This window comes from Heliangelus exortis, chromosome 15 (assembly GCF_036169615.1).
Source record: "Heliangelus exortis chromosome 15, bHelExo1.hap1, whole genome shotgun sequence".
In the NCBI taxonomy this organism is placed as follows: domain Eukaryota; kingdom Metazoa; phylum Chordata; class Aves; order Apodiformes; family Trochilidae; genus Heliangelus; species Heliangelus exortis.
In genome coordinates this window covers 15,768,738-15,793,328 of record NC_092436.1, presented here as the reverse complement: position 1 = coordinate 15,793,328, position 24,591 = coordinate 15,768,738, and the positions used below count along the sequence as shown (strand labels likewise).

Here is a 24,591-nt window from a genome sequence, read left to right as displayed (position 1 = left end):
CCTAGACAAGTGAATTTTGAGATATCGTACTCCCCAAGGAATACCCAAGTAGGTTTTCTTGTTTCCTCTCAACAGACATTTGGCTCTTGAAAATGTGTGGGCAAAACAGCACAGACTACACTAAAGATCAACAATTATTATGAAAGGAAAAGGAACAAGAAAGCTTCTCCATGACCTCCACTCTTCAGTGTCTATAGTGTAATGCAAAAGTTTTAGACTACTACACTGGAAAACCAATAACAGCACTGTAAATGCCTTACTATGTTGGACACAAACCCCCAGAGATGTAAGACTTAAATTTACTGTATGAAAAACATAAGAATAAATTGCTCAAAGCACACACTTTGCAGTAGGGACAACGTGTAACCTCCTGCTCAAAGAAGCAAAGGGTGTCAACATCAGGCATTCCAAACTGAATCAGCTTCTGCTTCTTTTCAAGGAGTCACTGTGCAAGCTTCATTTTGCTTAATACCTGCTTGGCCCGGTACTGAACACTCTGCAGAAAGTTGTGACTGTATTGCAGAATCCTCTCCATCAGGAAAACAAAACAAAGCAAAAACAGATGCAGAGAAAGTAATGCAGCAAACAAATATCTTGAAGAACTGCTCCCAGTATTCAAGTTTTCCCTCGATATTTGAAAGCAATAGCACTCTCACACTCACACAAACATCCTGAACTGTTGCTTCTCTACTGTTTTATCTCCCACACCTGCCAGGAACATCCTACACTGCTTCCTCTCTACTGTTTTACTTCCAGCAGAACTGCAGTAACTGGAAGTCCCCCATGAAAACAAGGATAAGCAATTGAGAGACTTCTGCCAGGTACTTGCAGAATGCTTCATCTGCCTCTTCATCCTGGGACAGGGGTTGGAGAATGTCTATGCAAACTCCGGAGAGCGTATCTGCCTTCTCGCCTTCACCCTCATCCTCACCCATAAGCACTTGATATTAACACCACATTCACTCAGCTCCATACACTCAACACTCCCTAACACACACAGACACCCCACCACGCTTTCTTCCTTGGCATTTCTCAAGAGCTTAGAACCATCCATGGCAGCATTCTGGTCACCAGAGGCATGCCACCACGTTTCTCTCATGGTGACTGAGTAACAGATAACCTACAACACAGTGGATCTCAGCTCCTCCTCTTTCTTATCCATAGTGAATATTTAGGTAACGATGCACTTGTGCCTAGGAAAAAGGTTTCATCTGCAATATTACCAAACCATGCCAAGGCTGATCTCTAGCAAACCTCTTTTATCTCCTTCAAAACAAATATAAATCACACCTGATGAGCTGCAACACCTCATCAGTGAAAACTATTTTCACACTTCTGACTTGGCCAGAATGCTTCCCAGCAGACAAGGTGCAGCATAAATATTACAATTATTAAAAAAGAAAAACAAAGACACAAAGGTTCCAAGCCTCAGATCACCATTGATTATTGCCTATCCACCAAAACACCCTCCCCATGCTATTCCCTCCTCGTTTCCACGCACGATTGCCATAGCCCCATCTCGGCGATCCCCCTCACCTGGGCAGCCCAGTCGCCTTCTTCGCCGAGGTTGGTCGCCTCCTGCGAGCACACGGAGCTGCGCTGCTCGCCCGGGCCCGGGGGCAGCCCGGCGGGGAAGCAGGGCAAGAGCGGCCTGAGGAAGCGGAACTCGCTGTTGACGGTGCCGCCGGCGAAGCAGATGTCGTAGACGTAGCTGCGGGGCAGGGAGCCCGCCGTGCTCTCCGGCACAGCCGCGGGGAACGTGGGCAAGCTCTCGGCCCGCGCCCCACGCACCTTCGCCACCACCGCCGCCACGGCGGTGGCCACCAACAGCGCCGACACGCAGGCCAGCGAGGCGATCAGGTAGAGGGTCAGCGGCCCCTCCGACTCCGACCCCGCCGCCTCCGCCTCCGCCGCCGCCGCCTCGTCCTCGCCGCCCCGCCAATGCGCGTCGGAGAAGCCGTCCACCAGGGCGATGCCCAGCGTGGCGGTGGCCGAGCGCGGCGGCTGCCCGCGGTCTCGCACCAGCACCACCAGCCTCTGCCGGGACGCGTCCCTCTCCGACACGGCCCGCGCCGTCCGCACCTCGCCGCTGTGCAGCCCCACGCGGAACAGACCCGGCTCCGTCGCCTTCCACACCTCGTACGACAGCCACGCGTTCTGACCCGCGTCCGCGTCCACCGCCACCACCTTGGCCACCAGGTAGCCCGACGGAGACCCGCGCGGCACCACCTCGCCCCACCGCAGCCTGCTCTCCGACGACGGGTGCAGCACCACCGGCGCGTTGTCGTTCTCGTCCCGCACCACCACGCGCACCACCGCCCGCGCGCTCAGCGACGGAGAGCCCCCGTCGGCAGCCACCACCGACACCTCCAAGGCGCGCACCTCCTCGTAGTCCAGCGCCCGCACCACGTAAACCTCCCCGCTCGCCGAGTTCACCGACACGCGCGGACGCTCCTCGCCCTCCTCGCGCAACACCGCGTACGTCACGCGCGCGTTGCTCCCCGCGTCCGCGTCCCTCGCCGACACGCTCCCCACGCGCACCATCGGGCTGTTGTTCTCCACCACCCACAGCGTGTAAACCTCCCGGCTGAACTCGGGCGCGTTGTCGTTCACGTCCGAGATCTGCACCCAGATCACTTCCCGCGAGCTCAGCCGCCTCCTGCCCCAGTCCCGGGCCCTCACGCTGATGTTATACTCCGCCCTCCTCTCCCTGTCCAGCGCCCCCGTTGTTCGCACCTCGTACTCGTTGGCAAACGTGGCCGTCAGGCTGAAGGGCGAGTCCCCGTCGATCCAGCACTCCGTCCTCCCGTTCTCGCCGGAGTCGCGGTCCCGCACGCTCAACAGGGCCACCACGCTGCGGGGCGGCGCGTCCTCGGGGATCGAGGCGCTGACGGACGTCAGCGCTATCTCCGGGGCGTTGTCATTCACGTCCAGCACCTCCACCTGCACTTTGCAATGCGCAGACAGACCCCCGCCGTCTGTGGCTGTCACCACCATCTCGTGGCTTTTCGCTTCCTCGAAGTCCAGGTTGCCTGCGATCCGAATCTCTCCGGTTTCGGGGTTCAGCTCGAAGAGCTTCTGAGCTTCCACAGATATCTGGGTGAAGGCGTAAAGCACCTTCCCATAGGACCCTTCGTCAGGATCCGCGGCTACCACTCTGACCAGCAGCTGTCCCGGGGGACTGTTCTCAGCCACTCGCACCTCGTAGAGTTCTCGGTCGAATTTCGGAATGTTGTCATTGGCATCCAGCACCACGATGCGGACCCGAGCCGTGCCCGACCTGGGTGGGGAGCCCCCGTCGGTGGCCGTCAGCAGTAAATTCAGCTCTCGCTGCTCTTCCCGGTCCAGATAACGCTCGAGCACGAGCTCTGCGTATTTTGCTCCGTCTTTCCCTTTTCCGAGAGAGAGGGAGAAATGCGGATTGGCCTCCAGGCTGTAGTTCTGCAAACCATTGATGCCCACGTCCTTATCTTGGGCGCTTTGCAGAGGAAAATGGGACCCGGGAGGTGTCGTTTCGGGAATCTTTAAAACCATCTCCTTCACCGGGAACACGGGGGAATTGTCGTTCACGTCACGAACCTCCACCTCCCCTCGCATCAGCTGCAACGGATTCTCAAGGAAGATCTTAAAATGCAGCGTGCAGGTAGCGCTCTGCGGGCAGATCTCCTCCCGGTCCAGAGACTCCTTTACTGTCAGGACGCCGGTGCTCGGCTCGAGCCGGAAAAGCTGCTCGTTCCCCTCGGACACAACGCGGGCCTTGCGAGCCGACAGCTGGCTCGGAGCCACCCCCAGCTCCTCTGCAATGTTGCCCACAAACGAGTCCCTCTCCATTTCCTCCGCCACAGAATACCGCAGGCTTTCGGCCCCGCTCCGCCACACGCAAACGCACACAAGAAACAAGATCACTTGCCTCTGCCTGCCTCCGCTCCGTCTCCCACACGCCAGCAGCCTCCAGAAAAGCCATCCACCGTCCTGCGGGGCTCCCACCATTCTTCAGCGGCCTCCGAGACAGAGCGCTCTTGCTCAGCAATCCCGCGGGCGGGGGGCTCAAACCTCCCGACCAGCCCCTTCTATGCCCCTGCCTCCTTCCCCACCAGCTCACAAAGCTTTTTTTTTTTTTTTTTTCCTGTCTCCCGGTGACTGCAAACGCGGTGCTGGGAGAGGAACCTTCCGCTCCGCGGCCAACACCCCCACCCAGTGTCGCAACTGGGAATTGTTCCTCTGCCTTACTCTCTACAGCGCTGCTGCTTTGGCTTTTGCCTCTTGAACCTGTGTTCTTCGTGCCAAATCCAAGACGTAAAGGGCCGTGTAAACGTTCTCTCTTCCCCCAGTACAGAGCTCTGCTTTTGGCACGTCTTTTCATCTCTCAACCCGAATTCTTAATGCACAGCTCTTTTTTTTCCTGTGTTGTTTCGGCATTTCAAGTTCTGTCACTTCCACAGATTGCTTCGCGGGATGTTTTATCTCCACTCGTTAATCACTTAGTGGCAGTCAATAAGTGGGACAAGTCAGGGAAGCTCCCCTATGGAACATGAGAGCTGGTGCCAGAGAGATGACAGGCAAAGGCTCAGGAGAAATAAAAGCCCCAACCCCATCTCAGCATCACACTAGAATCACTATGATAATGAAACATCATCCTAATGCTTTTTTTTACCTTAGGCAACACACCTTGCCCAAAGAACACAGGACTATTTCTTTACTTTGATTTAATGTCCTGCCCTGATGCGTGCTGACCCTTGACACTTTCTGGAAAACGTCCCCAGTTGTACACAAACCTGCTGCAATTTTTTTTTTTTCATGTTTTGGAGGTATACAGTCCCATGCCCCTGGAAGGGGTTTAGAACAAGGTGATCTTTAAGTCCCTTTCAACCCAATCCATTCCATGATTTTGCAGTCCTTTCCCTTCCCTGCTGTTCCTCCACAGCCGTAGGAATACTTTAGAGGTCCTTGCACTCAGAAATCCAACTTGAACTCCTGTTTCTGTCTATGGACACACATCTGAAGTCTATTTAGTATCAGAGGCAAGAGGAAGTCACGAATTAAACCCCCAGGTACAGACACTAAGGAGCAGGAGATGATGGAAGCAAAGCCCCTGGATCTAATGACACCGATCAATGGGTGTCATTGCTAAAGGATCCATTCAAGTGCAAACTGCAGGAGATTCGCCCAGAAGCTTTGTTAACGATATGAGGGAAAAAGAGAATATTACTGCGGGTTACTATCAGAAAGTGTAGCAGAGGAACATGGAAAACAGGGGAGAAAACAAAATACAGCTTCCCCCCCCGTCCGAATAATTTTAATTCGGTTTTTTTCATAAACATAACCACTCTGTTTTCTTAAATGGGAAGTATCCCAACCTCCTTACCTCCTTTAACATCTCTCACTTGAGAATACTCACCAGGTGAAGCCTTAGAAATTCGATGATGTCTTCATCTATTTATTTATTTTTTAATAATACCTCCGTGACTTCGTGACTGTATCAGCAGGAGAAAGTAACAACGAGGGCTGACTTTAGGATTCCCCGCTATTTTAGCTCCTTGAGGATGGACTTTTCAGAACTGCATACTTTTTCTATGATTTCCTCTTACGGCCCTTTGACTTGCAAGCGTGCCAGCATCCTAAATCCTATCTTACATCAAAGCCTGCGTCAGCTTTCTCTTCTCTTCTCTTCTCTTCTCTTCTCTTCTCTTCTCTTCTCTTCTCTTCTCTTCTCTTCTCTTCTCTTCTCTTCTCTTCTCTTCTCTTCTCTTCTCTTCTCTCTTCTCTCTTCTCTCTTCTCTCTTCTCTTCTCTCTCCTCTTCCAAAGACATGTCCATCCCTCGAGTTTCCATCATTATCACTAACACAGAAGCTGGATTGAAAACCAACCACAGGCAAAGCACAGCAGCAAATCTGTTGGAAACATGGATTTTCTCCTCATCTGTGCCATGCAAAAAATAACAGGGACACCTGGGATTCGTTTGTTTGTGACCTTGCCCTTGTTCCCGCTCACCTCCCAAAGAACGTGTGGTTGCCTCTCCGTAACCTGATCCTCTACGCCATTATCCAGCAGGGAACAGAAGCTGGGAAGTGCTTCCATAGACATTTTCCACCCTGAGAACAGTAACCTGGCTATTCCCCCACCTCCTTTCAGAGGGGAAGTAGTGGCCTTCAGCTTCAGATGTTGAAGGGTGTAAGAGGAACGTTGATCCTGAATTCAGCTCTTGGTTATAGCAATAGCTTTGTAAACCAGAAGTTGCTGCTCTTTGATGGAAGCTCATATTCTTTCAGATTTTAGATGCTTTTCAGATTTAGAAAAACGTGAAGTATAGAGGGTCACTTACCGTGCACCACTGGGTAGGCAGCTAGTGCTGGTGTTTTCTGTCACATCACAACAATAACATTGACACAAGTGAGTGGTGAAAAGGAGTATGTGTTATTCCAGATGAAGGTACATTGTGGTTTAGAACAGACGAAGGACCCATAGCTATAAGAATGCAGTTTGCATAAATGTGTCAGAGAATTCTCTTATCTCTTTGAGCACATAGTGATACTGCAGGTTTCCTTGGTTTTGGGTTTACTGATGATGTATTTATCCTGCGAATGCAGCTTAAAATACTGAAAAAAAACAGTTCTTCTCTGTCTCAAAGCTAGAAAACATTTACAGCATATTCTGTTCAGTTCCTGGGGTATCTCCATCGTTTGGAACATGGTGCTTCTGAAAGAGGATTCTCCCCACACTTCCGCAGCATGAGCAATTTCAGTTTCCAAAATCCCCTTCTTGGTCTTCCATGTGGGAATTCAAATCCGCCGGGTGAAAGCTCAGAGGCCCCATGTTGGGTGTTGCTCCTCCCTGGATACAGGCTACTTCCCCACCCCTGAACATCCATCCCCAGCACACCCTGTGGATCGGATCCCTTGGGAGGAGCAGTTGCCAAGTTGCCCGCAGACCAAAGGACAGATACTTCCCCGACTCGCTCTGGTTTCCATGCCCGAGTGCAAAGAGGGAGCAGCGTTCCCGTCCTCATGGCAGGACCGGTTGTTTCTCTTCCCTCCAGCGTTCAGACAGCACCTCAATTCCCAGCTCTCCTGCGAAACTGCTGCCCTGAGCTCTCCGCTGGACGCAAACGTGAGAAAAGCCGGGAGAATTGTTCCCGGCGTTCCGACTCTCCCTGGAACATTTCCCAGTTGCTGTTCATTTTCCAAGAGATAATCCAGCCTCCTCTGTCTGCATTCACTCCAGTTAACGCTTTCCTCATCCATCTGTTAAATGTAAACTTTGCTTTCTCCTGGGATCCTTAAATCGGTGCTTACAAATCAAAGAGCTCCGCCCGAGTCACCCCATTCCTGCGGCGAAATCCTCCCATATCCCCCAGAGCTGGATCCGGGAGACCATCTCCCTCCTTCACATCCCTACTTTTGCCTTGCTCGCTTTTCCAGGCTCTTCTTGATGCAGCAGCACAACCCTTGGGAAGGCTTTGAACGGTGCAGCCGGGATATTTCAGCTGAGCTCCCAGATCGTGTCCGCCATGCAGCATCTGACTGCTGCTCACTGCTCTCTCGCTGCTCAGGAGCTGCTCCTCCCCTCCATCCCCCCTCCCAGGAGCACCAACTCACGCCCAGCACTGTCCAACAGCGGCACTGGGTGCCAAATGCAGGAACTGCACATGGGTGTCCACCCCCCACCCCCCGAGCATCAGCGCGCAGCCTCACCTCTTCCTTAGCTTCTGTTTATTGCTAGGAAAAAGGATGAAACATTTCCCACCTGAAGTCTTTGGCAAGTGAAAGCTCTTTCTTAGCCCTGAGACGTTTGATCTGGCACTCGTAATCCAGACAAGTAAGAAACGCCTAGAGGGAATCTTGCACAGACCTGTTAAATGTGCTTGACACGGATGGATGCTGTGGATATGGGCAGCAAGCATCGCTCATGTGTTGGGCACAGCATCCTCCAGAGGACAGAGAGACAATCGAGGCGTTTCCAAGCACAGGCTGATGAAATTTGGGATCTATCCTATCTCACAAGCAGATCTCTGACCCTTTTGTGTCCTCTCCTAGAATAAGCTGAAGTTAAGAACCAATTGAGTGTGTATAGCAGCACGAACCTCCCCTGCACAGAACCTCCCCTCTGTTCAGATGCAATGGATTTTCATCTAACATCTCAAAGAGAGTGTATTGCAGATCCCAGATCTCCAATTGGTCCAGCAATTCCTTTACTGCCAAGGATCCTGGTGCTCTGAGGCAGAAATGCTGCTCTTTCCTCTCAGACACAGCATTGGCCACATCTCCTCTGGCAGAAAGGGAACACTGCTCCCTAACATCAGCTTGTGCAGTTATCTGCCCTAAAATCCACCCTGCACACCTTCCAACTTCCAAGAATGAGGGGAAATTCCCTGCTTCAAAAATCTATGGATTTATGAAGGTATATCTATACCTTCTCAAAGACATTTTTCACTCTCCAGTCTCCAAGATAACGCTGGGCAAAAGATACCTGTCAAATGTGTATCCAGACCTTTTACATCCTACATCTTTTGAAGGCAACAAGTTGTTGCTCTCTTCTCTTGAGCCATGACAATCTCACTATTTGTCATTTGAAAATAAATCCTTTGCAACTTCAAAACTTTTCTACTGCCAATACCTTTTGAAGCCACAAAATTCTTCTCATCTTCTGAAACTTTGTGCTTAGTGGGATGATTTTTTTCCATCTTCAACTTTATTCCTAAGTCAAATACGCAGCAATTCTCTTGCTATAAACCCTAACCCCATATGTTTTGTGTCACAATGTCTCAAATGGCCCCCCCAAAAGATTTTAATTTCTAAGCTCTAGGTTGATTTATTTTGTGAGAGGAAATTTCATCGACTGCAATTTTTTTTTTCATGTGTTTCTTTCCAACTGCTGTATGATTCCTTCCAGTTTCTTGCAGTTTTGATTAAGAGGAGACAAATACAAATGCAAAATCACATGGCAGACAGTCAAGCAACACAAGTTTGTCAGGCAGTTCAAGTCTGCTGTGTGGATAGTCTTGGCATCCCTTGGATTTTTCATGAAGCAACAGGAGAAAATGATTATTTTCTCAGTGAGATTAGGAGAGCCTTAAAAAAGAGACTTCAGGGACAGAAGTGCCATGCAGGCATTTCAGGAACAAGGGCCAGAAGGTTCCAGCTTGAAGAAATGTTTCTACAGTTTGCTACCTGAAGATAGTGACTAGAAGTGGCTGAGGAATATAATAAAAAAGTGAGAAACAGCCAGGCTGTCTCTTGTTCTGAGCACAAAAATAGGGCATTTTCTCTTTAATGAAGAAAGGAAAGGATGTGGGGAGAGGTTGGCCTTGGGCAGATTAATTTTGGAATTCTAGCTGATCAACTGAGAGGGATTCAACTGAGAAGCAGGTTGGGAAGTGAAGAAGGGAAAAGGAGCTCAGGAGTGGGGAAAGCAATGGTTGGAGGAAGGAAAGTTGCTGTGCAAGAGGGGCCAGGACAAGCCAAGGATGAATCTGTTTGGTTGACAAGGCTGATCAAGGAGGGTAAAGACAGAGAAATACACCTGGGATTCATCCTGAAGGCAACTTAGGAGGAGCCTCCTGGTGTGGCATCTGTAAGAAAAGGATCAGAAAAGGGAAAAGGATCGAATTAGCCAGAGTTAAAAGGGTATGGGGCATTCTGGAGAAAAGCACAAAGGGCAAGAGGTGAATTTTGAAGTCAAAATAGCTGCATGGCTCACAAAGGAGAGAAAAATGGACATTAAAAAAAAGAAGAAACAGAACAGGCAGGAGAGAAAGGTAGGAGAAAGAAAAGCAGAGATACAATCCTTTAGGGTTTTGTCTTTTCCCCATTCTTTAGCCTTAGGACCTAAATATCCTCTTTTCCATCTTTCTCCCTAAGCATGTGTCTCTCTCCTCCTTGGAAGCAAGAAATCTATCAGAAGGTAACAGCAAAGCAAAGGGAACTCAAGTATCTCACCCAGTTAAACAGCATGAAGCATTCAGAAAAATCAAGCATCAGTGCCCAGTGGACTGTCCCCTGATGCCAGGCTCGACCCAGCTTCAAACAAAGTTTCCAATCCTGTCACCCTTGGATGGAATAAACATTTTTAGAAGGCAGAAACACCTAGAAGGGAGGTCAATGAAGAAAAGTGATCCAAGCACAACTTCATGGCCAGTGCAGTCACTGCCTGGAAGGCAAACAGAGCTTCTAAACTCAGGCTTTCAGAGGGGACACAGAGAAAGGGAGTTGTCACATTCACTCATGTCACATGTGAACAGTCAGAGGGGTCACCACGAGAGGACCATCCCCCTCTTCATGTCTCGTGCTTCTGAAGACACAGTGAGCAGCCCAGGGGTTCAGTAAGTGGCCAGCACTGCTCAGAAACCAAACCCAGCTAAAGGATAAGGGCTGCACAACCCCAGCATAAGAGAAATCTGTTCTGTGCTTTACAGAACCAGCAGACTTCTTGTTTTGGAAGGATCCCTGGGAAAGCAAATGCTTTTAATGTCCTCTGTTTAACATCCTCTGCCCTCAGCTGTGGGTATCTTCCTCTCACATCATTGTTCCAGCAGTAACTGCAGACCAGGCACTCCCCAGGGTCACAGTTGTGTCTCTGACACAACTAAACCATTCCAAGAATGACCTGTGAATTTCCTGGGACACCTTTTATGCAAAGAGGTGAGATTTAGGCTCTCAGGATCCTACCATCCCCTTGTATCTTGACTATTTTGTTTTATACCTGTTATATCTTGCCCATGCTGAGCTGTCAAAAGCCACCTTTCTGCCTGATGATGTTTCCACATCTTTGGTACCACTGACATTTGGATATCCCGGGTGAGAGGAAACTTCCAGAGCAGCAAATATCCCTCCTGGGGGGAGAAATTTAGAGAGGGTTTATTAATTATTTAGGCAATAGACATGCACTCCCACCAGTGTCACATTAACAAAGGGGATGCACTGGCAATGAAACACTCAGGTTAAAGGTAGATTCACACACACAATTCCTGGTGAATAGTGACAAAGCACAGTTATGAAAGCAATCCAACCAGCAAGTACTGCTGAAAGTGCATGACAGCAGCTTACTTTTCAAAGAGTTTATACCTGAAGAGCTGCAGCTCACCTCTGGTGTCAAGATTCTTCTACTGCTGGGTTCAGCAATCTGGAAAAAAAAAAAAAGGTAATCTATTTTTTATATTATTTTTATATAGATATTGGATTCTATCAACGGTGGAGAAGGTTAACAGAAAGCAACCTGTGGCCCACAGGCACTTCCCATGTACAAGTGTTACCTGCTCAAGCCCAATTTAAAAGCTGACGAGCCTTGGGCACACCTTGGGATCACTTAAATCCAGTTTTTTGTCCAGCAGCAAATCGGGCTCCTGCCCGGAGCTCTGCCTGGGGAGAAGCAGCAGGGTCGGAACCGGCTGCTCCGGGCCTGGGTCAGCCGGGCCGTGATCTCCTCCTGCAATTCCCACGCCGCGACACCAGAGCGCAGCAGCCACCGCGCAACCACGGAGAGGAGAATCTGCAAGCAGAGAAAGGAGGGGAAAAAAAGGGATTGGGAACAACCGGGCACGGCAGCAAACGGGGTTCGGACCGAGCAAGGGGCAGAGGCTCTCGGAGAGAGGCAGGTCTCTTTTTTTTTCTATCTAGTTATGTATCCATCCATCTATCCATCCATCCATCCATCCATCCATCCATCCATCCATCCATCCCTTCCTCCATCCCTCCCTCCACATCCTTGTCCAAAGGAGCTGGTTCTCATTGTGCTGCTTGTCTCATTGGGCAGAATCCAGAGCAAGAAGCTCAGATCAAGAGAGTTTTAAGCTCAAAGCAGGAGAGAAAGGGAATTTCCGAGGTCCCCAGTGAGGTGGGGAGGTTGCGAGGGGGGATCTGGCACTGGGGTCTGGGTTGGGTTTGGGTGGGGATGTAGGTCACAGAACAGCCTCAGTGGATTGTTTTATCCCTTTGGGTCCCTGCTGCTGGCTTTCTGCCCTTGCCACAGATCAGAAACAAATTGCAGAAGCATCGAGCTGTGGCTGGGTCCCCCCAGCACTGGGAATACAGGGCAAGTGAGGACAGCTGCCTGCTTAAAGCCCAGGAATCAGGGATTGCTGGAGGAGACACCAGGGCTGAATAATCTCTGAAGTCCCTGCCCTGCTAGGCCAGAGTGCAGAAATAATGCAGAAAATATTTATATTCTTTTAAATGGGTTTAAAAGCTGTGCCCACATTCTTTACTCTGTGCCTCTCTCCTGTTTTCATCAGGGACATGGACATTGATTTGGAAAGAGACACAACTTAAAAGAACCATTTAATGCACAACTGTAAATCTCCCTTTTAGATCCTTCATATACAAGCAAAACAGTCGTGTCCCTTTTTAAAAATAGTTGTGCAAAAGAGAGAAAGCCTGCAATGCCCAGTAGCAGGTGGTAGTTCACAACTCAGTCAGTGTCTCTTTGCTTCCTCATTTCATTTCTTTCATTGATCTCATTCTGTTTCTTCACATCTTAATCAAGGTAGCTAAAGAAAGAAATGCTTAAAACCCACAGCCCACAAAAAACCCAAAAAAGAACAACAACAAAACAAACCAAACCCCAAATCAAAAGAAAAAACCCACCAAAACGAGCCCAAACCTGGTCTCAAGGCAGAGAGGATAAGAATTAACACAAGCTGCCTGTGTGAATAAGCACCACGTCCCTTGAGTTGAACTTGTGAATCCTAAACCCAAGTTTAAACGTTTCCTTCTGACAATATGAAAAAAACAACCCATCTCTGTTCCTAGTTCCCAATCCCCTGCCATTCTGAGGGTAAAACCAGGGTACTGGGTACAGCAAGAGGACCAGATAAATGTTCATTACATTGTTGTTCGGCAGATGGAGCATGAGTTACTTCTAAAAATGCTGAAGCAAGAGACTCTTAGCTATCCAGGCTCTTTAGTTATTAACACTTTCCATTAAATGCAGATTTTTTTAAAAAAATGCATCAGAAAATCTTCTGGCAGAACCTTTAAGCTGAACAAAATAAACCTGGGCAGTGGTTCTTGATTTGTATATAACCTGCACCTATGTATTTATTTATATATAACCTTCATTTATGCACATGCTTCATGAGCAAAATACCAGGGGAAAAAAACAACGAAAAACCAACAAAAAAATTACCAACCAACCAACAAACAAAACCCAAGATAGATGCTGCACTGCACAGATAATTGGGTTCCAGCATCACTAAGGTACAGCAAAACATTTCTTGAAGGCAGTGGTGCCTAAAAGTGACTACAGAGAAAAAAAAAAAAAAACAACAAAAAAACCCAAACCCCCCCAAAAAAACCCAAAAAAACACCAAAAACCACCCCAGACAAGACAAAAAAAAAACCAAAACAAAACACCAAAAAAAAACATAAATAGCCATTTAGCTTACTTAGCATCCAGCCAAGCTGATTGGTGTTGCCTCTGAGAATCTGATATTTTTAATTTGCTCACTCTCCTTCTTACCTCAATTGATAGAAAAAATGTTCTCCAGATTTGAAGCAGTGAGGCACTGAAAATACAGCTTCCAGAAACAAATACCCAGTGTGTTCCAGGGTGCTGCAAAGGAGCAAACCAGGGAGGCCTAGTACCAATAAAAAAAGGTGGATTTGACAAGCAGCTCTGTGGTAAGACTGGGAAATTAATTTAGCACCTTTTAAAACAACAAAACCCAGGTTTGTTCCTAGCTGAGGGGGAAAGGAAGAAATTCTGGGGAACAGAAAATAACCATCCAGATCTATTCCTACTCTCAGTCTCTGTTAGGCAACTTCTCACACATCCTTTAAGACCAGATAAATATTTTAGGAGAAAAATAACAGATTCTGAAACATATTCAATGCTTTCTGCTGTTAACATAGAAGCTATCCATCTGCTGACAAATTTGTCAATAGTTGGAAGCAGTTGGCATGATATTTGGCATGAATTTTAGTCAGATACAGAAGGTACAATGACCCCAACATAAAGGTTAAAACCAGTAAGCAGAGTTGACTTAAATAATCCCTGACTGAGAGATGCATCAGGTAATGCATCCTTTGAATGTGTTGTAGGGTATTCCTAAAGCTCCTAAAGCTATAGAGAGAGCTTTGCTTTTATTATCTGTTTATTAAGATGATGATTAATAATGGAATGTTGCCCAGCTAAGAGAAGACACTTAAAAATGCCAGGCAAATAACAAGCAACAGGTCCTCAAGAGAAATAAGAAGAAAATACAAGAGTCACAGTCAGAATTTTGTTATCATAGCCTGAAAAAAAAAAAAATCCTCAAAGCTTTCCATGGGAATAAAGTGTCATGACTTGGCAACAAATAGTGAAAATCAGAAAGCCTTTTCCTTCCCCTAAAAAGCCACAAACAAACAAACAAGGACAACTAACCCCACACCAAACAAATCCCCCAGGCTGGTGTAACTACCAATCCACTCAAATATTCAAATTAAAAAGACTTGCCATGAATGGTCAAATTAATTTCTTTAATTAGCCAAAGTTCTGTTCCAACAAAAGATCTCCACGCATCATTTGGTATTTCACACAAAATTATGGAGAAGAATCCTCCTTCCTCTTGGACAGACATTTTCTATTGCTTCTGAAATAAAAATCATGAGATTATACACAGTTAAGAATAAGATCAAGATAGAAAGAGACTCTTTGGTGAGTTAATGAAACAACAAAAGATCGTGAGGACATTTCAGAGGACTGCAGGTACTGGTTTCCTATCTCACAGGAACGAAATCTTAAGATTATTCTGAAGCTTTCCAAATTAACACTGTAATCTTCCCAAAATGTATCAGTCTACATATGCTGTACCCAGAGGAGAAAACGTATTCATAAGACTTTTTCTTAATGTACATTTACAGGGAAACTGGAAATAACACTTTTTAATGAGGTAGCAGTTTCCTAAATTCTTCTGATCCTTTAGCTTAAGACTTAATTTTTTTAATTTTTATTTTTTAGTTTATTGCTTGCTACTTTTGTTATCTGCGTTATTAGATAAGACAGAATGCAGGAAAACCTCTAAAAGAAAATCAGCAGAAACCACTGCACATTTCCATGTCACTATCTCATGTACAGATAACCCTTTGCCAAAAAAAAAGCCTTAAGAGCAATTCACAGATTTTCATTGAGTAAGGAATATTCTAAACAAGGCCTCTAAAGGTTTTGCTCTGCCAGGACAGATGATCCCACTGGGAGCCTCCTGTTCTTCCCAACAGTTACAATGGCTGGTGAGGGCCAAGCCACTTTACCCAACATTTAACCAAATCAGCAAATACCTCACATTTTGGCTCATCACTTTGTAGCTAAGTAGCTGAACATTGCCAAAGACCAATTTTTGCAGTCATTCAACTACCTGATCAAAGTGAGCCATTATTTAAAAAAAAAATATATAGAAATATGTCAGCTTAAACTTGATCTTTTGGTGCCTGGGCCAAAAATGATCATGATTCCTGGGAACAACAGGCATGACAGTGATAAGGGAGCCATGCTGGCAAGGCTGGGGTATTTCACAATAAAAGTACCCTGGAACTGTGGGGTTCCCCACTCATCATAGAATCCTAGAATTGGCTGGGTTGGAAGGGACCTCAGAGCTCATCAAGTCCAACTCTTGATCCACTCCCCCCGTGGTTCCCAGCCCATGGCACTGAGTGCCACATCCAGGCTCTTTTGAAATATCTCCAGGGATGGAGAATCCACCCCTTCCCTGGGCAGCCCATTCCAATGGCTGAGCACCCTCTCTGCAAAGAATTTTTTCCTAATATCCAACCTAAACCTCCCCTGGCAGAGCCTCAGCTCTGCCAGGGGAGGTTTAGGTTGGATATTAGGAAAGAATTCTTTAGTCCATGCCCTCTTGTCCCACTGATATCTGCCCAACCCCCCCCTGGCTCCAACCTCCTTTCAGGGAGTTGTAGAGAGTGATGAGGTCTCCCCTGAGCCTCCTCTTCTCCAGCCTCAACACCCCCAGCTCCCTCAGCCCTTCCTCACAGCACTTGTGCTGGATCCCTTCACAGCCTCCTTGCTCTTCTCTGGACCTGCTCCAGCACCTCAATCTCCTTCCTGAGCTGAGGGGCCCAGAACTGGACACAGGACTCAAGCTGTGGCCTCCCCAGGGCTGAGCACAGGGGCAGAATCCCTTCCCTGGACCTGCTGGCCACGCTGTTCCTGAGCCAGCCCAGGATGCCATTGGCCTTCTTGGCCACCTGGGCACACTGCTGGCTCCTCTTCAGCTTCCTGGCAATCCAGACTCCCAGGTCCCTTTCTGCCACTCTGTGCCCAGCCTGGAGCTCCCCATGGGGTTGTTGTGTTGAACCTCATCCCGTTGGGATCAGCCCAACTCTCCAGTCTGTCCAGGTCCCTCTGCAGAGCCCTCCTGCCTTCCAGCTGATCCACACTTCCCCCCAGCTTGGTGTCATCTGTGAATTTACTGATGATGGACTCAATCCCCTCATCTAAATCATCTATAAAGATATTAAACAGCACTGGGCCCAACACTGATCCCTGGGGTCACCACGGCCGCCATTTTGATGCAGCCCCGTTCAGCACCACTCTCTGGGCCCGTTCCAGCCAGTTCCTAACCCAGCACAGGGTGCTCCTGTCCAAGCTGCTCCATGAAATACTTATCTATAATTTTAAAACATTATCTATAATTTTAAAACATTAAATTATTGGAACTAAAATTACTGGACTTGGATACAGGGGTAAACGAGTAGCAAAAGTCATAAACAAGGGGGAAAAAAAAGTGCTTCCAGCTACCAGGAAGCAGAAGTGAACAATCAACCCTCCAGTTCCTGCTGCATCACATCTTATTTACTCCTTTCTCCTGGATACTCCTCTGGTTGTATCACAACAGCTTAAACTCTCATCACGAGTCTAATGAGGAGAGTGCAGCTTAATGGAAAGCAGATTATGTCAAAGAGATTTGATAGCTTTCTCTGACAAGATTACAAATATGAATGATAAAAGAGACTCTCCTGCTGATATAATCAGATTTTTGTAAGGCTTCTGGCATTATGCCTCTAAGATTCAGATAAAAAGTAAAAACAAGAGCACCACAGAAAATCAGAATGGCACAGGCTGAATCAAATTCAATTTGCAGAGTTGATAACCTCCCTGCAATCCATGTGGATGCATCAAATAATTGTGATTAGGCTAGAAATATCCTACACAGACTTTCTTTTGTGCCCTTACATACTTCTAATCTTCTTTTGCAATGATGTAGAGATACAGTGGTGACAGTGCAAACTCAGATTTGTTCTTGGAAAGTTTTCAGATTATGTAGCAATTGGGATGATGACGAAGAAGAAAGCCAAGGAGCAGTTGACAGAGCTGTGGAATGCTTGATAGGACACACCAAAGCTCTTTTTAATAAAATAAAACACAATCTCATTCCTGCAGCAACAAAGAACCATATGCAGAGAGCCAGCTCTGCACAGGCTGGAAATTTCTGTGGGCAAATCTCTTGAATATCACTGAGAAGGCAAACAAATAATTTTAGAATGAAGCACTTCTTTGATAGAAACCATTGTAATGCAGCCTCATGTGTGCTTTTCAAAAATTGGGGGTAGTTCACAGCAGAAAAGGGAGAGGAAAGGGAGGTCTTGAGAACAGGTCTGAGAGGCTGAAATAATTCCAATTTACTACAGAGAGGTTGTAGGTGGCTTGATGACCCTCTGATGAGCAGATCTCTGTTAGAGATCTTGGAAGGTTAAACACCTGACATGTCCAGAAGTCTAAATAAATACTGAATAAAGCACAACTTCTAACACCAAGAGGGCATGACCAAGGTGTGTCACCTCTCATTTGCTACCTTCAACAGCTGGAATCTTTCTAGATATTTTGCAATTCCATCCCAAGGCAGAGGTCTTGTTGCAGGGAAGAGTGGATACAAACATGCAGAGTACAGCATGCACGGGCAGGTTAGGTGATCACAAAATTCATTATGCATCTGTGAAATACATCCATTGGTATCTAACCTGCCCCAGGACATGCATTACATGCTCTGTATTCAGCCTTTCCACATTTGATCCCCAAATACCACTGAATTATTAGCTTTCAAAACCATCCAGACTTTTAATTACCACCCAGACTCCCAGGAATCACATTTTTAAACAACACCAAATTCATAAGGACAACTAGAGATTTCCACAGAAGTTACTGAAATAAAACAGAGTTTGAACCTCGCTTTGGAAACACATCCAAGTCCTCTTCCTTCTGCTGGAGACATCTGTGAGCATCAGATGTTGCTCCCAGTGAGTTCATTTCCTCACTGGATTCTTCCAAAAGGCAAATTCACCTCTGTGCTGTCCCTCAGGGACTGCACACATTTATTAAGTAGAATCATTTGGGGTTTTTTTTAAGTTTTTTGTTGTTGTTCTTGGAAATGCTGCTTTTCAGTTCCTTTTTTTTCCCTGCAGTGTAGATCTCCAGCTCATCTTACAGCTATTTTTTTTCTTTCTTTTTTCTGAGCTCTGCTCTGCCTGTTCAGCACCACAAATACCAACCAAAGTGTTAATGAAAAAGCATCTGTAGGGCCAGATTTTGGCCTTAGTAATGGCTTTGCCCAACTACTTCCCTGCTTGCCATTGTATATTCTCAAATAATGATCTTTCAGATGATGAATTCAATATGTCACATATTCCTCTCCTATTGCACCTCTCTACCAGGCAGTGCAGTCTAACTTTAACCAGAAATGGTGTTTGCTGGAAAAAGAAAAAATGCTACTTCTTCTTCATACCTGGAATATGCTTGATCTGGGTTCAGATGGAATTCTTAAATCTCAAATTTCCATCACTGCTTTTGAAAGTGAAATATTCATTTAATCTTCTTTAATTGGAAGAGGAAAGCCTTTGACACATCCTTTGTATTTTCCTTAACCTTCTTTTTGAGCTAAATGTACTTCAGGCAGCTTCATCTTTGCTGTGATACCACTGACTCCAGTTCAGCTTCAGCTTAATCAAGTCAGGTCTCTTTTGAGCAGTCATTTTCCCTTTCAGAATTTGAGCTCCATCTCAAGTTTGCTGCTTATTCATGTTGGTTTTTCCACGCCTGTTTGACTTCGTGTGGCACTTTTTGTGTTGTGAGAAGCCTGTCCTGAAAATCCAATGTTCTGGCCTGGGGCTTTTGCTCTTCCCTGCAGTAAGTTCAGCAGAAATTTCTGGGGAATGTGTAGGATTTGGGTAAAACAGGAGGAGTAGCTTAAATGAACATTTGCTCCCTCAAAGGGTCACACAAAGACAAATTAATAAACATTTCCAAAAGGAAAGAGGAGGCAGAATGTTACCCATGCAAGGTGAAATATTTCATGACCTGAGTTTTAGTGTTTGTAACTCTAACTCCTACAAACTGGCTAGAAATGAGTATTCTACTAAAAATGTCACCATATGTATTTCTGGTTTATTCCCTTTTTTGTAAATTAAGGCACAAAAGTCCATTTAGAAACAAATAGGACATCTTCAGTCACCCAATATTACCCCATATTTTCTTTAATGACCACATTAACTTACTTCCCCAAAAAAATCATAGCACTGTTTGCTTCCAGCACTTATTTCCCATGTCCTGATATTTGATTTTCCCCTATTTTATCTTCTTCAGACCCCTTGGACTCAGACTTTGAAAAGTGAACATGTTGGGCAGAAACTGAGAAACCCACAGAGTGTCTCACAAGGAGGATGTGAGGCAACACCAGAATCCCTCTGGAGATGCTCCCGTGCCTCTGAAGTCACATTTATTGTGCTAAAAGCACTTTGAGATGTGATAACACACGAGTGTGGGGAGAAAGCAGCACTGAAGATGGGCAAACTTCTAATTTTGTTTGTGTCTACTTGAAATTTCAGCTGATGGGCTAAATGGCTCTATTTAATTTGTACCTACCTGTCTGTATAATGTTAGCCCCAGAACAGCCTTTTTTGAGTAAATTCTTCTACCCTAATATAGCTGCTTCTGCTCATAATTACTGGTTTGTCCAACTGAAATCAGATGCAAATTTGGTTTTCATTTTAATATGTAGGGAATTGTTCTTTCTGGTTTAGACAACACCCTTATTTATCTTGCTAGATCCATAAATATTGAGTATGTGAAGCCCTTCTAAAATATCCTGAAAAGCAGCATATCTGGCCTCACATCCCCTGCAATTTAGTGCATGTTTTGGCAATTTCCCACCTCATTCCTTGCTGCTTGGTTCCTATATTTCATTATACCATGCACTATAAATTCAAAAGTTCAAATACACCCCTGCAACTTTGTTCTCTGTTTAGTACAAAGAAACTCCAGTAAGCTTCCTATTTTTCTAAACAGCAGACATGAAGCTTTTGTAATATTTTTAATTAACTGCAGGCCCCAGGTCCCTGTGTAATTCTGATTTATATTCTCTGTTCCTATAATATCCGCTTCATATTAAACCAATGGCCACAGCACACAGACAACTCAAATGCAACATGTTCATAAACTTAGCCCAGCCAAAAAAAAAATCAAAAAAAAAATACCATCAACTGATAAAAGGCTTGAAGGAAATTAAATGTGAGGGAAGAAAGTTAAAAAAGTGTAGTCAGGGAGAAACAGATGAGGAAGGTAGATATAAGTCTACAAAAATCAAAAATGTGTCAACAAAACTAAGTATGTGCAGAGGAGGACTTAGGGAAGGTGTAAACTGGATGCTAAGGAACTGCTGGGGTTTATTTACATGAAGATCCCTGCAAATCCAAAGAAAATCTCCATATAAAAGCACGCTCTAAAATGAGATACAGCAGTTCTTTTTGTGAATAATCTGGAGTAAAACTGAGAAAGAGGGAGCATGAAAGAGAAGGATCAGTCTTCTCCACCTACTCCATGCTTTGCCTTCTAATATCTTTTCCCCAGCTGTAACTTGTGTTAGAAAAATATCAAGTTTAGAGGGCAGTATTTATTTTTAGATGAAGTGCTGCTACTGATACAAATCAGCATTTCTAAATTCCAGGTTTAACCTCATTTAAATTTATCCCAGTGTACAAAGATGAGGAAAGGTACGAGTAAAAAAGATGAAATTCTGTCTGTGCCTTGTGGTTACCTCTTGTATTATGGACATCACTTGTTAAATTGTCATTATAATGCAAAGGAAGTTTTGCTACCACCTGCTTTTTATTCCCAGGAATTATATAATATATTTGAGCAGGTTTGGTTTGGATCAGACTGGATACATCTTTGACAAAGCATCCGTGGCCTGACTGTTGAGTAATAACCATGGTATCATCACAGCTGACAGCAACATTTCAGCCACCCAAGAAGCAAGAACACCCCTGGGAACCACTAAAAAAAAAACCAAAAACCATATAAATCAAGCCACTTCTCCCAGGAACAGATGATATTATTTTAGAAAACAAAGCCCACTGAAGGAAACTGGAATTTTGCCAGATATGGTGCTTAAAAAAGAATAAAAGAAAAAAAAAATTAGAGCACTTGAAGATTAAGCAACTGTGCAAAACAAGAAAGGCTCTGTCCCAGAATCCTGAGGCAAGTACCAGAAGAACTGGGCCAATATTAGCATATGCATTCAGTACATTCAGGTTTTTATAAAGATACAAGTGTAACACCTGCCTTTTCTGCTAAGAAAAAAATGCAAGAACAACCAAAATACAGGAAGGGCACAGCTAAGCCAGGATGGAACAGACCAGCTCAATTGTTATGATTTAATTAAGAAGAGTTTGACTCAGTGGGAATCACACATGGGAGATTATTCCTATTGAATCTGAGAAATTTTTTCACATTGGTAACAAATATCAGGGGGAAACTGTGGATTTGAAGATTATTTTGACACTGTACTGCATATTGTTAAATCACAAAGTTCCCAATAAATGTATATACAGGATGAAAAGCTTGCAAAAGGGAAAAGCTGGCTTTGAAGTGAAATATGTGAAAGCAAAAGGGAAACTGAATTTTAATTTAAAATACAAATTAAATGTATCTGCCTGCTCCTAAGAACTTCTGGCCAACTAACCATAGAGGCATAATGAACCATTTTCAACAAAACCTGAATTCTCATGTCTTGCTGCCTCATTTTCTGCCTAACCAGGCACACATTGCACATTCCCTGGACATGACCCACTCCTTGATTCTGTTCCTGTCTTCCTGGGACACCCACATCAAGTTGCTTTATCAGGAACCAGTTTTCCTGTCGTTGACAGAGCCCCAGGACACTTGGGATTAGAAGGGATCTCCCTGAGGTTTGAGGACATGGTTCATCCTCCATGTCCCAAACATGGGTCAGCCAAAGCACGTTGCCCAGGCTCCTGGCCAGTTGGGTTTTGAGTATTTTCCTGGAACTGTGAGTCCACAGCCTCTCTTGGCAACCTGTTCCCAGGGGCAGCTGCCCTCATGTTCCAGTGCTCTGCTGGATCATGGCTTTACAAAGACTGGGTGGCCTTCTGGTGACACCAGCCACCTCTCCAGCTTTCGTGGAGCCTTCTGAACATTCTTTAGCCTGACCTATGGGTAAATCTTTATTGCTCCACACTTTCCAACTTTTGGCAAAGCCCCAAGATTCCTGAGCAAAAATCGGATGCGTTAAGACCAAGGCAAAGGTGGCACCAAGTGCCTTTGCTTGTGTCACCATCTCTCATGTCATTCAACACTAAACTCACATTTTAATGATCTTCCTTCTGCTGCTGATACAGCTGTAAAAGTCTGTTGCTTTTCCCATTTCTCACCACATTCATCTCCCGATGAACTTTGGCTTCCCTGTCCCATCCTTGTGTGCATCTTGGACAGATTTCCTATATTCCTGGGAGGGCTCTTGTCCCTTCTTTCACCTTTTTATGCTTCACTTTTTTTTGTATCCCAGTTGTGCCAGAGCTCATTGATTCAGGCTTTCTACCACCTTCATTTGACTTTCTCCACACTAAGTTGAACCATTTGGGAGCTTGGGGAAGGTAAAAAGTTTGAAGTCTCCTGAACTCCTCTTCAGGACCATTTTCTATGGGATTCTTACTATCAGATCCCTGAACAGTCCAAACCCTACTCTACTGAAACTTAGGGTTGGAAGGCTGCAATCTGCCCAGTTCCCTCCACCATTGCATGGTCCCTAAAACCAAGGCAGCCCCAGCCTTCACACCTCAGACCAGCTTGTTCTTCTTTGTACCAGCCCCCAACAAATAATTCCCTTTCCTTGATTCCTCAGCCACCTGGATCAGGGAGTCCCCACTAAGGCACCCCAGGACCTCCTGGCTTGCTTTATCCCACCCTGTTGCCCTTTCAGCAAATACCAGAGTGAAAAAAGCCTGAAGGACCTGTGAGCTTTTTCTGGCCATTGCTCCTTATGCCACAGCCAAGCCCAGAGAAAGGACACAGAGGTTCATCACTACCCTGAGGATGTGCTAAAAGAAAATGAAGTGGGCATTATTCCTTCAGCCAACCCCCAGCCAACAAAAAGCCTTTCCACTGCTTTGTCTTTGCAGTTTGGCCCAGAAGGAGAAGTCAGTGGCTTCCAGTTGTTTTTCAGGATGTTTGATATGCCAGGAGGGAGCTCACCCTACTTTTAGCTGAATGCAAGAACTTAATTATAACCTAAAAGACTGGCAATTTTTTCATGCAGCCCTCTGGTTGTTTATATCAGCTGTTGTACTACCCAAAAAGTAGCCCCAGAGGACCTCCAGATCCCTGCTTTAGTGAAGGTAAAACTCATCCCCTTAGCTGGCTTCTGAGACACAAAGTTTGGTGACTTTTGTCCCAGAATCATACTTTAGTTAACATAAATTGTTTGTACAACTCCAGAACATTTCCAGATAAAAGTTTGAAGGCAGTCACTGGAGATAATATCAAGCCAAGAAAGAATGTTAAAGAATTACTCATTTATTTTATCAACAGCAATGTTTACAGCAATGTAATCTGTTACAAAGATCACTGTAAAATAGTCTAATATCGGGGAGGAAATTAAAAGCAGGCTTTGACAGTTATCTCTCCTGAAGATCAGAGCTGGGGGCACACACTGATTTTTTGTAATAATGCTCTGAGCTCACTTTGCAGACTCTGAGCTCTCAGTTTGGCAGCAAGAAAGGAACTCATTGGTCTCTGTCAGCCCCACACTGTGGCCATGACAGAGAACAGAGGGAAGAGAGCAGTTCTTTTTCTAAGAAAACATCACAACAAATACATATATTAAGTAATGCTTGCAGAGTTTAGTCCTGCAGGGTCATACACATTGCAATGCATTAAAGTACCACACTAGCACCCGGGGTTTAAATTTAATGTTTTGTAGGATGCTTATGGGAAAGCTGCACTGCATCACAAAACCCTGGGCTGAACCCTTCCTCAGGGAAGGAGATGCATAAATCCCTTTCTGGAGGGATTTGGGACTGGAGAGAGGAAGGCAGAGGAGGGAAACTTCCATGCCAGGGTGCTGTGGGGCATTTCTGTACCACAGATACCTCCAGGTCATTATTATTAGTATAGATAATTTTATATTCTATATTCTATACTCTATATTTTATATTCTGTATTCTGTATTCTGTATTTTATGTTTTATATTCTATATTTTATATTCTATATTCTATATTCTATATTTTATGTTTTATATTCTATATTTTATGTTTTATATTCTATATTTTATATTCTATATTCTATATTTTATATTCTATATTCTATATTCT

At 45.3% G+C, this 24,591-nt stretch overlaps 1 protein-coding gene across 1 annotated transcript; it reads right to left on the bottom strand.

The window, feature by feature from the left end:
• Window positions 1-1,476: 1,476 nt before the first annotated feature.
• On the bottom strand, window positions 1,477-4,576 carry LOC139803242 (protocadherin beta-16-like). Its single transcript, XM_071759182.1, has one exon. It carries the CDS (start codon window positions 3,988-3,990, stop codon window positions 1,477-1,479), a length of 2,514 nt encoding a protein of 837 aa, XP_071615283.1. The 5' UTR covers window positions 3,991-4,576.
• Window positions 4,577-24,591: the final 20,015 nt, after the last annotated feature.

Excerpts from the sequence above, each read along its gene's own strand:
- LOC139803242 (XM_071759182.1), bottom strand. The coding sequence starts at position 3,990 with ATGGTGGGAGCCCCGCAGGACGGTGGATGGCTTTTCTGGAGGCTGCTG.